We start from the raw sequence: 13,587 nt of genomic DNA, 5'->3' as shown, positions 1-13,587 counted from the left end.
GGTGCAGAGACCAGAAGAGCAGCCAGGAAAGCCTCCTGCTCTGCCTACCCTTAGCAGTGATATTCTTCCTCGCTGTGTACACACCTTCCATGTCCAGTGAGGGGGTCGCTCTGACCATTTCGAAATTGCTCGCCGTTACCGAAGTACTTCTGTCCAATGTGAGTAACCTCCCATTGCCCCCACGTCCCCCTCCACCTCTCACTCCCCTGAACCATCCCTGTCCTTCACATTCCCCACGGCAGGGTTGGAAAGCTCGGATACATCCTGTACGTCCCCTTCTCAACCCGAGCCCCTCCGGGAGAAATGGGCACCTGGGGGGGGGGGGGTCTCAGACCTCCCAGTGGACGAGGGGACCATAGCCCGTGTCCCAGGGTGGAAGACAGGAGGAGGAGGGGACGGTTGTAAAGTAGCATGGAACATTGACCACCAGGAGGTACAAGCAGGCGGCTCACCCGCACCTCCTGAAGGTGGGGTAGTGATGGACAACAGCACTGGGCCCTGCTGGTGACACCCAGCTCCTGAAACAGAAATATAAAACTGTCCTGGAGGTGACCTCACAGAAGAGTCTGTTCCAAACTGAAGCAACTAGAGGCAAGTGAGGGAGGCTTTTCTGCCCATTTTATGGACAGTTCACCTCACCTCCTCGGTTACAAGAGCCCAGAGTCCCAGTGGTACAGCACTGGAACAGGCCCTTCAGCCCACCATTTCCATGCCGGCCTTTTTACCCATCTACACTGATCCCATTTGGCCTGCACTAGGATCATATCCTTCTCTGTCTTAGACCACAAGATATAGGAGCAGAATTAGGCCATTTGGCCCACTAAGTCTGCTCTGCCGTTCAATCATGGCTGATTTTTTTCAACCCCATTCTCCCACCTTCTCCCCGTGACCCTTAACCCCCTTACCGATCAAGAACCTGTCAATCTCTGACTTAAGTACACCCAATGACTTGGCCTCCACAGCCCTCTGTGGTAATGAGTTCCACAGGTTCACCACCCTCTGGCTGAAGAAATTCCTCCTCATCTCAGTTCTAAAGGGACGTCCCTTCATTGTGAGGCTGTGCCCTCTGGTCCTAGACTCTCCCCCTGATGGAAACATCCTCTCCACATGCACTCTATCCAGGCCTTTCAGTATCCGGGAGGTGTCAATGAGATCCCCCCCTCATCCTTCTGAACATCGAGTATAGGCCCAGAGATTATTTAACTGTCTGTCTAAATGCATTTTAAACCTTGTGACTACACCTGGTTCCACCACTTCCTTCGACAGCACATTCCAGATACCAACGACTCTGTGTAAACGAACTTGCCCCTCCGGTCCCCTTTAAAACTCCTTTCCCTCACTTTTCCAAACCTCTCTGGAAGTCTTTGCAAAGTGTTGATCATGCTCTGTTTTAAGAACTGCTTCAGAGCAACAAAATATTCCATGTGGCGTCAGATAGACTTCTGTTGGGCAGAGTATTTGTGTGGTCATAGACATAGAGAGTCACAGAGTCATACAGCACAGAAACAGGCCCTTCAGCCCAACTGGTCCATACCGACCAAGATGCCCATCTAAGGCAGTCCCATTTGCCCACATTTGGCCCTCTCTAAAACTTTCCTATCCATGGACCTGTCCAAGTGTCTTTTAAATGTTGTTAATGTACCTGCCTCACCCACTTCCTCTGGCAGCTCGTTCAATATACTGACCATCTTCTGGGTGAAGAAGTTGCCCCTCAGGTTCCTATTAAATCTCTCCCCTCTCACCTTAAACCTGTGCCCTCTAGTTCTCGATTCCCCAACCCCGTGCACGTTCACCCAGTCTATGCCCTTGTGATTTTCATGCACCCTTTATGTGTCCTGTCTGCTCCCACCCTCAGAGGGGACGGTCCTGAGTTACGATGGCAGCATGTACCTGAAGATCATGATGCCCCTGGTGATGCATACGGAGGCGGAGGACATCTCGCTGAGGTTCATGTCACAGCGGGCGTACGGTCTGCTGATGGCCACCACTTCCAAGGACTCGGCGGACACCCTGAGACTGGAGCTGGACGGGGGACGCGTGAAGCTCACCGTCAACCTAGGTAGCCCTCCCTCCACTCTCCCCTACTCACTGATTACAGCTTTGTCTGTGCCAGGGGTGCCAGAGTGCCAAGTGTCATCCATTCCGATGTGAGGCAGCAGGGAGCCTTCGACTTCCACCCTGGTCTGTGTCCGGTTACGGTTACCATCCTTGCTTGGGTTGGCAGGGAGGGGGAGCAGGGAGCCACTGGTTTCTTGAGATGGACGATGCCCCCACTCGCCCTGCGGACGGCAGTGCGGGGAAAGCCTTCGCGGTGGGACAGTTTGCAGGGACTCGTTGCGCCAGCCGGATCACGAGTGGTTCCTGTCCCTCCGCACAGCGGCGCTCTCTGAGCAAGAGGCACGCGCAGCAGGGGTGAGGAGACGGCGGCTGAGGTTCCATTACTTGCCCTGTGCACAGACAGGATCTGCCCCCCTGCTCCAAGCTGGCTTGAATGGGTGAAACTTGAGCTGCTTCCTTGAAAAGTCTCTGCAGTTGTCGTCTCCTGTTCCATCTTCTGATAGCCTTGTCCATCCCTGAGTGTCATCTGTTCCAATCTGACACTGTGTCCTAACATCTAACCATCTCACCCTGCCTTCCTCAGTGAACCCACCAGCTCCCTGACGTGTACTTTCATCGCTATAGTGAATTGGGCGCATCGGTGCAGGCAAGGGTCATGACTTGTTTCCAAGGTAACCAGTTTGGGCAGCCTCCCATGGTGTGAACAGGTGTCATTGGTCATTCCCAGAGTGAGTGACAGAATAAAGTAATGAATCATGACAGGTGGATTGAGTGTTTCAGCCTGATTGGCTGGAGGGAGGGAGAGGGAGAGGGGCTGCCCATTGACTGTGGAAACAAGACATGCCAGACTTGGCCGGCTGTACAACCAGGTCCTGGGACGGGAGCAAAGGGGAAGGATTCCCCTGCCCCCTCACCTGGTCCTGGCCGGAGAAATGGCCAGGAGGGGCAACTGGGAACTGGGGACCCAAGGGAAGGGGCACTGAGATGGGGGTGAGGAGGGGCTTTGAGAATGGGGGCATCAAGGAGATCTGGGGAGTGGGAATGAGATGGGGGTGTTGGGGAATGGGATGGGGTGAGGGGGGGCTTTGGGGAATGAGCTATTAGGGGGATCCCAACAGGAGCTTGGATTGGGAATGGGGGTGGGTGTTCACAACACCACCCCCAGTGACCTGCCAGGTGACTGTCCCGGGGGAGGGGGGAGGGGAGGAGGGTGGTGACTGGGATGATGTCGCGACGTTCTCCGATGCCTCACCGTGTTCTCCCTCGGTTACGGTGGGGTAAAGGGAGAGACGTGCTGATGGTGTGGGATGTGGGTGTGTTGTCCACAGGGAGACCCGAGGGGACATCAGTGGTGGTGGTCCCGGTGCTGGGGTGGGAGGGGAATGTCATGGACAACACCTCACTGGCCTGGAGGGGGCAATAGTGAGCCCCCCCCCAACACCATGTGCCCCGTTGGGCCATTCCAGAGTCAACCTGCATTGCTGGGTCTGGAGTCACGTGCGGGTCAGCTGTTGGGGTCAGGTGGGAGGTCAGGGTAAGGGTCAGAGATAGGGGATCCATGGGAGGTCAGGTTCAAGATCATCTGTTGGGTTCAGTACGGGTCAGGGTAAAGGTCATCTGTTGGATTCAGTGGGGGTCAGGGTAAAGGTTATCTGTTGGGTTCAGTGGGGTTCAGGGTAAAGGTCATCTTTTGGGTTCCGTAGGGGTCAGGGTAAAGGTCATCTGTTGGGTTTAGTGGGGGTCAGGGTAAAGGTCATCTGTTGGGTTCCATAGGGGTCAGGGTAAAGGTCGTCTGTTGGGTTCAGTGCGGGTCACGGTGAAAGTCATATGTTGGGTTCAGTAGGGGTCAGGGTTAGGCTGTTGTGGTTTGACTGAGGGTCAGGACAGAGGACAGATGTTCAGGGAGAGCGTGCGAAGGACAACAGATTCTTGCTTCCGTCTGGATTTACTTCAGTGAGTTTGGTTTCCATGGTGAGATCTGTCCCACAGGAACCTGGGTTTGGGACAACCGCTTGCTCCTGCCCCCTGGTTACTTGTAAATTCGTCGATGTGATCTCTGTTTTCATCGTTGCTGAGCTGCAATATGGAGGTACCATGGATGGGGAAAAGTAGCTCCCCTCAAAATTCCCAGCGATAAGGCCAACAGCTGGCAGTTTCACCTTCCCATTCCTGGGAGACAACCTTTGCTTCAGGTATCGGAATGACACAAGCTTCAGTGTGCTGAGGTCCGAGCCAAAATTTATTGTTCAATAAAGCAGATTAGGTCCGTTGTGTGTCAGAGACTGATGCCATGTATCAATCACCATCAAAAGACTCTGACAGCAGTTGCTCAGGAAACAGAGACCAGCACAACACCCAGTGTCTCTGTAAAACCAGTCTCACTGTGGGTGAGCAAACAAGGAGAAACGATCAGCCCAGGTCACTTACAAACATGTTTGCTGAAAAATTCATTGCTGGAGGTACACAAAATGTATTGTGTAACATACCATCTAATATGCACACCTTCCTGTGTAACACTGTCCAATAACACATCTTCCTTAGATAAGATTTATTAGTCACATGTACATCGAAACACACAGTGAAATGCACCTTTTGTGTAGAGTGTTCTGGCGGCAGCCCGCAAGTGTCGCCACGCTTCCGGCGCCAACATAGCATGCCCACAGCTCCTAACCTGTACGTCTTTGGAATGTGGGAGGAAACCGGAGCACCCGGAGGAAACCCACGCAGTCATGGGGAGAACGTACAAACTCCTTACAGACAGTGGCCGGATTTGAACCCGGGTCGCTGGCAATAGCGTTATGCTAATCACTACACTACTGTGCCTGTGTAACACACTATCTAATACACACACTTCCTGTGCAACACATTGTCCAATACACATACCTTCCTGTGTAACACTGTTCAATATACACAGATTCCTGTGTAACACTATCTAATACACACATGTCCTATGTAACACGGTCCACTACACACACCTTCTTGTGTAACATGGCCCACTACACACACCTTCCTGAGTAGCACGGCCCACTACACACATGTCCCGTGCCTGTCTCTGTTTTCTGTACACTGCTGCTATTTAAGGTAAAGGGGACACCCCCCAGAAACAGCCCACTGAAGTGACCATCCCGAATTGTCCAGACTTTGGGATCACCGTTGACCTGAAGGAGACTTTGGCTGCGATATCCGGTTGACTGATTGGACTTCCCTGCCTCTGTCAGTGGCTGCCATCCATGGTAGCCGGGGCATATTGCAGCTCCCCCCACCCTCCCTCCCTCCCTCCTCCCTCCTCATCAATAGATGGTCCAAACCCTTCAATGGCCTGGATCTGCGGCCGGAGCAAAGAGCCACGGGAACGGTGACCTCTGACCCCCAGCCCCATTGGTAGCCACCGCCCACTGAATGACCGGCACCAGACCGGACATCCCAGGACAGTGAAGGAGACTGTTCTCCAACACCCCAGCACAGTGGGGACGGACACTTCCTGTTGTGTGGCCTCTTGTGTCTGATGTTGTATCACCACACCCTCCAAGGCCCTGTGGTGGTGTGTGAATGTGCAAAGGTGTGTGTGTGTGTGTCCACTGTCCCTGTCTATGAGTCTCTCTATGTGTGTTTGTGTATATGCATGTGTGTGTTGTGTGATGGTAGTGTGGGTGTTTGAGAGTGTGTGTGTGTGTATTTGTGTGTTGTTTTGACGGGTGTGTGTGTTTGTGTCTGTGTGTATGTCTGAGTGTTTCTGTATGTGTGACTGTATGTATGTCTGAGTGTGTGTGTCTGTGTGTGAGAGAGTGTATGTCTGTGAGAGTGTATGTGTGCAAGGAAGTGAGAGGAAAATATGTGTGTTTGTGTATACGCATGTGTGTGTCATGTGATGGTAGTGTGGGTGTTTGAGTGTGTGTGTGTGAGTGTGTGTATGTCTGAGTGTTTCTGTATGTGCGACTGTGTTTATATGTATATCTGAGTGTGTGTGTGTGTCTGTGTTTGCATGTTACTGTGATTTGCAATAACACGGATTTTGTGTGTTTTTGACTATTTAATATTTTGTTTTATTCTATTGGTTTCAACAAACTAATTGTCCAGCACTGGTAACCTCCTGCAACCTTGCAGTGAGAGTCACCGACCAACTGCCCATAAATCAGACCAACACAACAGGAAGTGACATTCAATTAACATCTGTGCATCTTGGCAAAGTCGGTACGCACCGTCCAAACCTGACCAGTGCTGTTCCGACGATGATGCGGCTGTCGGGGCAGCATGAAGGTGGGACTCCACGTCTGTCTGGTGTCTCCCTCACTTGGTCTCTGTCCCTGAACTTCTGGTGCTGTTCAAATTCCCCCAACAACGTCCTGGTCCTTGGTTCTGCTCTCACAGTTGGAGACGGGTTGCAAATCTCTGACCCGACCTGTGCGTGGTCAAGCGGTGAGAGGTGTGCAGAGCGCACCCAATGCTCCCCCCACACCTGTTAGCTGACTGATTCTCACTGTGAGATGGTCCAGTGCACTCAAGGAAGTGAGAGGTGTCAGGAGGGCACCCTAATTCAAACCCAGGACTTCCTCCACCTCCAAGTCAGACCCAGAGACCAAACCCATCCCTTCTGCAGATGGATCCCACTCTGAAAGCGGGGTGGGTTTGGCTATTTGATGTCACAAACTGACCGTGGGCACGGTTGGTCACACTGGGCTTGGGTCACCGGGCCGTGGCTGTTTGCGTCCACTTTTCTGTGACGGTTGACGACACGTGTTGAATACCCCAGGCCCGACTGAAAATGACCCCCTCCCTCCAAAAGTGGCTGCCTTTGAGCGGGAGTCCTCAAGAATGATGGCAGTGGACCGTGGTGGGTTGGCGGGCCCAGTGGGGCAAGGGAACTGATGTTCAGCATTCCCAGGAAACTCAGGAACCTTCAGCTCTCGGGGTTAATATGAGAAAGACACTGGCTCGTTTCCAACCCGCAAAGGGGAAGCTCATCGAGTCTATCCAACGTCTGCTTGTGGTGAGATTCTTTCTTCCAGGGTCCATGCCTCTGTTGACAGCATCGAGGCTCCAAGGGAGAGGAGTGAGAGTGTAGCTGAGGAATGGGGAGTTAATTGGACAGGTACATGTACAGGAGAGGTTGAGAGGGATATGGGTCAAACACGGGCAAATGGGACTGGCTTAGATGGGAATCCTGGTCAGCATGGACCAGTTGGGCTGAAGGACCTGTTTTCCTGCTGTATTACTCCATGACTACTTGAGCTGAGTGGATCACCAAGTGGGCAGGAGTCCCAAGTTACATTGCAGGGTCACCAGAGTTCTCCAGTTGTTCAAGTTGTTTTGACTGTGGGTGGATGTGGGATTGGAGATGGATGGCTTGGGTTTGGGTTCAGCTGTGTCCACGAACTCAGATAGGAGGTAATATAGGAAAGAATTAAATGTCTAAGGCCTTCCTTTCTGAACATACTGCACTAATGATATGCTCCCGAATTTCTGTCCCTGTTATAAAGTAGGAATCGTTGGTTGTGCACTGCAAGTTCCTACAAGTTCAAACATCAAATATCGGTGTAAATTATGTTAGTTGAGGGATGGATATTGGCCCCAGGAAGAGCTTCCACCTGAGATATCACCTGTAGGGTCTCTGACGGGACCTGGGAGAGCAGGCCGCTGACGTTATATGTCGATGTCTCTCGAATGGGGCTTGAACTCCTGGTCTTCTCACCAGGGACCGGAGAGCTACCAGCCAGGGCTGACCAGGGTTGAACCAGGTTTAGGCAGATTATGATGGATTAACACCTGAAGAAACTTAAACTGAACTGGAAGAGATTTGGTTGACTTGAGTTGGATCACATTTAGTCTAGAGTGTTGGAGGGTCCAGAGTTTGCTTGGGAATGCCAATTTCTGACTGTACATGAAGGGAAAGGTTTCGACCGATCTCTTAACTTACAGGTCCTTGAATCTATAAATCTCATGTCCAAACTTCTGTTGTTTACTCTTCCAATAATTGGTGTAACGGAAGGAGGGGTCACTGCTGATGTTAACTGGCCTTGTCAACACGTGTCTGTCCCCGGAAGGTGGGCTATGAATATTATGGGATATCTGCAGAAGTTACCTTGAAGGACTTAAATCTGCTTTCTTTTCTCTTCATCCTGTTTTTTTTTCACATCCAGACTGTGTCAGGACTAACTGTAACCCTAGTAAGTCATGGTTCAATTTTATATGTTACCGTTTGATGTTTTAGTAATGATCAAGGTGAACTGTTGGGCTGGGGGATGGGCGGAATGGATGAGAGTTAATGAGCGAAAAATCCGTTTGACTCATTGCGAAAAGGGATAGCGGCGGTTGATGGCAACTTCTGCATTGCTTTGTCACTTCGCTTCCACATTGCCTGAGCTCAAGAGGTCGTGGTTGAGTCAAACCAACAAAAATAAATTCAGCATTCGCAAAAGTTCCCTCCTGCAAAAGCTGCCGGTCAGTGTGGGGGTGAAGTTCGGTGCTGCGCACGGTGTTGTCCAGCTCTTTCCCAACTGGTGTTGCAGTAGAATGGTGATGCAGCAGTGTTTCTCCGGGGAGCGGAGGGGCCCAGAGGTTTATTGGAAACGTTCCCTTGGGAAAGAAAAGCTGCACAGTCACTGGCTCAGTGCAAAGAGTCAGCTAGACTATGGAGTCACGGTGTCGGGCATCTTGGGAGTTGTTGGAGCCACACTCACCCAGGCAAGTGCAGAGTGTTCCGTCACACTCCCGACCTGCGCCTTGCAGGTGAGTCACTTGCCGCAAGATACCAAGCCTCTGACCTGCTCCTGTAACCGCCGTGTCCCTGTGGCTGGTCTGGTGGAGTTCCCAGTCTCTGGTGACCTCCAGCGACAGCGGCTGGTTATAAAGTGGGTTTTACGGAATGGTAATGAAGAAAGGGTGGCTGGTGGCCACGTCAGGGACACTCTGAGGAGGAGACAGAGGGAGGTGTTCAGCAGGGAGGAGAAGGAGAAAGGAGCCTGGGGTTCTGGCAGCTGACAGCATGGCCTCGAATGACAGAGGGAGGGGGGTCAGGGCATGGTCCAAAGCGGGGGTATGAAGAGGGCAGACATCTTGGGGGGGGGCAGGGATTTTAGGATTGAAGGGGGTTACAGAGGAATGGGTGTGGGGGCCGGAGGGAGTCACAGAGACGGGGAGGGGTGTAGGGGCTGGAGGGGGTTACAGAGACGGGGAGGGGTGTGGGGGCCGGAGGGGGTCACAGAGATGGGGAGGGGTGTAGGGCTGGAGGGGGTCACAGAGACGGGGAGGGATGTAGGGCCAGAGGGGTTTACAGTGACGGGGAGGGGTGTAGGGGCCGGAGGGGGTCACAGAGACGGGGAGGGGTGTAGGGGCCGGAGGGGGTCACAGAGACGGGGAGGGGTGTAGGGGCCGAGGGGGTCACAGAGACGGGGAGGGGTGTAGGGCCGGAGGGGGTCACAGTGACGGGGAGGGGTGTAGGGCCGGAGGGGGTTACAGTGACGGGGAGGGTGTAGGGGCAGGAGGGGGACAGACTATGGTGTAATTTGAAAACTATGAAGAGATGGCAGCTGGTGTGTCAGAGCACAAGGTGTCAGAGGTGGATAAGATGGTACAGGACTGCAGAGTTTGGGATGAGCTGGGGTTCACAGAGAACAAACTGAGGGAGGTTGGCATAGTAGACCCCGGAGGTGAAGGGGGTAAGGACGAGGGTCTCTGCAGAGGGTGCAGTGGGCTGGTCGGGTGAGGCTGAGGATGGATGTCAGTGAGGTTCCGAATTTGTGGTCAGGAACCAGGGAGAGGGAAGGAGCCAGGCACTCAGGAATGAGTGTCCCGCGGTGACCAAGGGAAGGGCTCCAGTCTTTTTCCTGTCCAGTCAACATATGCAGAGAAGATTTACAAGAATGTTGCCAGGACTCGAGGGTCCGAGTTATAGGGAGAGGTTTGGCAGGATAGGACTTTATTCCTTGGACCGTACGAGACTGAGGGGTGATCTTAAGGAGGTGTCTAAAGTCATGAGGGGCACAGTTAGGGTGAATGCGCACAGTCCTTCTCCCAGGGTTGGGGAATCAAGAACTAGAGGCACAGGTTTAAGGTGAGAGTGGAGAGATTTAATAGGGACCTGAGGGGCAACTTCTTCACCCAGAAGGTGGTCCATATATGGAACGAGCTGCCAGAGGAAGTGGGTGAGGCAGGTACATTAACAACATTTAAAAGAGCCTTGGACATCCATGGATAGGAAAGGTTTAGAGGGATATGGAACACCATTGCCTGCTGTGCTGTGCAGACCACACGTGAGGTTCCCCCTGCTCCTGAAACGGTGATCTGACCAGAGTCAACACCCGTGACCTTTGGATGTTTGTAAGGCTGAGGCAGACAGGGTCTTGATAAGCCGGGAGGTGAAATGTTACGGGAACGGAACGATAATCAGATCAGCACTGGTGGGACAGGCTTTTTCTCCAAATTTATCTGTTTGAGTGACAAGAGACAGAAGGAATAGCGTATGTGTGTGTGTGGGGTGGGGGGCATCTCACTGTGTGTGGGACACACCTGTGCTCTGTGCGTACCAGTGAAGATCTGCCAGCCCACATACACTTCACAAACCAGGGGAGTGGGACTCGAGTTGAAGTGCACTTTCAATCACGCTATCTGAAATTACCGCTGGTTTCTAAAGACTGAGTCAAGGAGAGGGAAGGTTCGGGTGACTTGCATCTTCTCTCGTGCATCCTGTTCCAGAGCGATACTTGGATGGTTTAAGCACCTCTCTGGTGGTCTGAGACGGTTGGTCCCACCGTGCTTTGTATAATGCTGCTGTTTCTCCAAACCACCAACAGCTGAGGTTTAGTTTATTTGCCCTTACCCCTGTAACGTCAGTGTGAACACGAGGCACATCTGGCAATTTTCCCAGTGTGGGATCTGTGCCATGGTTTGGCTCCAATCTTTGTTCTTTGTTCATCCCAAACTTCGGCACAAAGGCAGCGAGGCCCTTGGAGTTGACCCCTGTGGTCCCGGCGGCAGTGGACACCCGGTGGTGTTGGTCAGTCCTGGTCCATGTGTCTCGCAGAGAAAAGGACCATTGATGGAGTCCATTTAGCCTATCCTGTTGATGCTGGCCGAGAAAGATCTACTTTGACCACTCAGTGGTCCTTAGCCCCAAGGCACAGCTCTTCAGTTGCTTCTCTGAGAGGTGTTTAATGTGTTGAGGATTACAGAGAGTGGTTTTAAGGACCAGCTGCAGAGGCTCACCATTGCTTGTGGGAGAATATCTCCCCCCAACTCTCCAATGTCTCGATCCAGAACTGAGTCTCTGTCCGTACCAATAGCTTCTCACCGTCTGTCGTCTTGTGCTTCTCAGTTAAATCCCTCCACTCTGAAGAAAACAGCCCCAGCCCCACCCAAGATGGGCCAATGAAAGAAGGCTTTATGGTCTGACCAACACTTGGGATGCTCAGTGCCATCGGCCTGTCAATGTGACACAGCTGCCTTCGCCCTTAAAGTCAAAGACTTTGTACAACTTCAACCAGAGGGATTCTGGGTGGGAGATGGTGAACCCTGTTGTATGGAACCATGATATCCCGGAGGTGTATGAAGGGTGAGAGGGTGGTGGATACTTGGTCCCATCTCCCCTTCACTACTCCAGACAGAGTGAAGTGAACACAGAACAGTACAGCACAGGAACAGGCCCTTCGGCCCACAATGTCTGTGCTGAACACGATGCCAAATTAAACTGAATCCCTTCTGCCTGCACATGGTCCATCTCCCTCCATTCCCTGCACATTCACCTGTCTGTCTAACCCCTCTATCGTATCTGCCTCCACCCCCACCCCTGGCAGCCTGTGCCAAGCACCCACCGCTCTCTGTAAAAAAAAACTTGCCCCACACATCTCCTTTAAACTTTCCCCCCTCACCTCAAATGCAGGCCCTCTAGTATTTGACATTTCTACCCTGGGAAAAGGGCTCTGACTGTCTATCTATGCGTCTCATAATTTTATAAACTTCTATCAGGTCTCCTCTCACCTCTGATGCCTCAGAGAAAGCAATCGAAGTGCTTGATGCATCCTCTCAAGTTGAAGCTACTGATAACTTGCTTACTGAACTATCTGATCCTTCTAAACAAAATATTCTGTGTTACAGCAACGGTCAGCATTCCCCCCCCCCCCGTCCCTGACTGCCTCGTGAGAAGGAGGGGGGTGAGCCGCCCCCTTGAACCGGTCCCTGTCTCCCTCCCTCTGTCTGTCACCTTAATCTACCCCCTGTGGACCCTCCCACCCTCCCTCTTGCCCCTTCTCTTCCCATCCGCCTTCCCCCCTCTCCTGCTCAAACGCTATTGGCTGCCACACTTTCTCCGACCAACCAATTGGAAGGATAGGATCGCAGAAAATTTATGAAGTAGAACGTACGAGCGAAGGAGGCTACTTGGCCCCACCATTCAATACGATCTTGGTGCTCTGGCCATAACCTGAACCCCCCCATTCCCACCCACCCCAGTAACCCCTCACCCCTCACTGATCAGCACTCCCCCTCCCTCTGCCTCTGCCTTAAATATATCCATAGACTGTTCTTGCAGCGAGAAATTCCAAAGACTCACCGCCCTCAGAGAGAAAGTTTCACCCCTTCTGTCTGGAATGGGTGATCCCTGGTTCCAGGTCCTCCCACAGGAGGAAACACCGTCTCCACACCCACCCCGTCACCACTATTTCCCTCAGCTATTTCCAGATGTTGGTTAAGTAATCTCCGAACTGCTTCCGATTCATTGACTTGAAACAATGAGACCTGCACTGCACACTGCTCCATTTCTGTCTCACCAGTGGCCTCGATAACTAAAGCAAAACATCTCCACTCTTGGAGTCAATTCCTCGTTCAATAAATGTTAGCATAACAGGCATAGACTCACTGAACCGTACAGCATGGAAACAGGCCCTTCAGCCCATCATGTCCATGCTGACCTTTTTGCCCACCTACACTCATCTCATTTGCCCGCATTAGGACTGTATCCTATACCTCATCTATTTAAGTATCTGTCTAAATGTCTTTTAGATCCAACCCCTCCCTCCGGCAGTCCATTCCAGGTATCACCCACTCTCTGTGTAAAACAGCTCACCCCTCAGATCCCCTTTAAAACTCCTTCCTCTCACCCGAGACCCACACCCTCTTGTTTTCGAAACCTTACCGTGGGAAAAAGATTCTATCTACCTGAATTTCATAAACCTCTGTCAGCTCTTTCGCTCCAGGAAGAACAGACCAAGCCTGTCCGAGCTCTCCCCATAACTGAAGTTTCCAAACCAGGCAGCATCCTGCTGAACCTGCTCTGCACAACGGGCTGAATGTCTTGGAGCTGAACAGGAACTGCTCCCAGTGCAGGCATCCAACATTTCCCAAGGGGCCCCTCGCAAACTTTTCCGAATTTGGTTCTCTTCTGACAGCTCTGACTTTTACATTCATGGTTTTTGGAGTCTCACCGTTCCATTTCAGAGGCCAGTGAGGAGTGACCTCAGGCTTGTCAGTCTGGAGTCACATGTACTGGAGGTTGTCTCCTCCAGCATTTACTGCCCCTCCCCAATTACCTCTGAACTG

General features: G+C 52.2%; 1 protein-coding gene across 2 annotated transcripts in view; it reads left to right on the top strand.

Annotated features, from left to right (window-relative positions):
- The window catches only part of LOC127586968 (neurexin-2-like), a 760,879-nt gene that overhangs the window by 264,694 nt on the left and 482,598 nt on the right, over nt 1-13,587 (top strand). For both annotated transcript variants that reach the window (XM_052045024.1, XM_052045023.1), the window contains 2 exons: nt 1,856-2,059; nt 8,196-8,222. In XM_052045024.1, the coding sequence (XP_051900984.1) occupies nt 1,856-2,059; nt 8,196-8,222 (231 nt within the window). The remainder of the gene's footprint in view (nt 1-1,855; nt 2,060-8,195; nt 8,223-13,587) is intronic.

The sequence above is a fragment of the Pristis pectinata genome, chromosome 38 (genome assembly GCF_009764475.1).
Source record: "Pristis pectinata isolate sPriPec2 chromosome 38, sPriPec2.1.pri, whole genome shotgun sequence".
NCBI classification, from domain to species: domain Eukaryota; kingdom Metazoa; phylum Chordata; class Chondrichthyes; order Rhinopristiformes; family Pristidae; genus Pristis; species Pristis pectinata.
Note: the sequence above shows the minus strand (reverse complement) of the source record. Positions and strands in the feature narration are given on the sequence as shown.